Genomic DNA, 1,004 nt, shown 5'->3' on the forward strand with positions numbered 1-1,004 from the left:
GAGAGAGAGAGAGAGAGAGAGAGATCAAACACTATATCAACATGAGGGAAACCATTGATCAAAGACACAAACTTATGTAAATGTGCAACGTCCAAGGACACTCAAGCTTAGGAAGACACCAAACTTCAGCAGCCATTTTCTTGCTAATTTTATCTGACACCTGGTGACCCCCACCTTCTTCAATCACAAATATCTCGACTTCCATTCAACATGAGCCTTTTTGAAAAATATAGTCAAAAGCAAGGCATAAGGACACAACTTTCAGATGATAGCAATGACATCAGAATACCATTGAGCTACAATACTGAGGAGGAATCTAGATTAACTTAACACTTTTAATGTTTATAATTACTATCCATTTCTATTATTAAGATTGTGACTGGGAGCCTGTTTGTGAGTGCGAAGCATACTACTGACTATTGTATTACTACGGCTATGTGCACAGGTGTGTGCGGAGAAGAGGACGTTTTGTTCATTTTAGTAAGAGTTTTACGGCACTTGCAACACAATAAGGTTATATACAACAAGTGCCGAAGATCAGAGGTGTTACAAGAGAGTAACATACATACAAAAAAGGAGCAGGAGAGATCAGGACGAAATAGACGTTTGATGGGAAAGAAGGAACAAACCACACCAGGGCACCTGCCAACCACCCACAAAGTGTTTGCCCGTGGCCTATACCCTGGTGCAGGGTGAGAAAGGTAATGATAATGATGGTGATGATGATGATGATGGTGATGACGATGCTGATGATTGTGATGATGATGATGGTGATGATGATGATGATGATGATGATGATGATGCTGCTGATGATGGTGATGATGGTGATGATGATGCTGATGCTGATGATGATGATGATGATGATGATGATGATGGTGATGATGAAAGAGAGCAGAAATCTTGCCTGTGTCGGGTGTGTTGACGGGCGGGCAGGGCACAGGTGCGTCGGGTTGGCAGGCGGGCAGCACGCTGATCAGGTCGGTGGACGCACCCTGGCCCGCCTT

At 43.5% G+C, this 1,004-nt stretch overlaps 1 protein-coding gene across 1 annotated transcript in view; it reads right to left on the bottom strand.

The window, feature by feature from the left end:
• LOC101852786 overlaps positions 1–1,004 on the bottom strand; it is a gene marked incomplete in the record, with an annotated part of 11,071 nt that overhangs the window by 8,693 nt on the left and 1,374 nt on the right. The window contains 1 exon segment of the mRNA XM_013086120.2: positions 905–1,004. Within this exon segment, the coding sequence (XP_012941574.2) occupies positions 905–1,004 (100 nt within the window).

The sequence above is a fragment of the Aplysia californica genome, unplaced genomic scaffold, assembly GCF_000002075.1.
Source record: "Aplysia californica isolate F4 #8 unplaced genomic scaffold, AplCal3.0 scaffold00437, whole genome shotgun sequence".
NCBI classification, from domain to species: Eukaryota; Metazoa; Mollusca; class Gastropoda; order Aplysiida; family Aplysiidae; genus Aplysia; species Aplysia californica.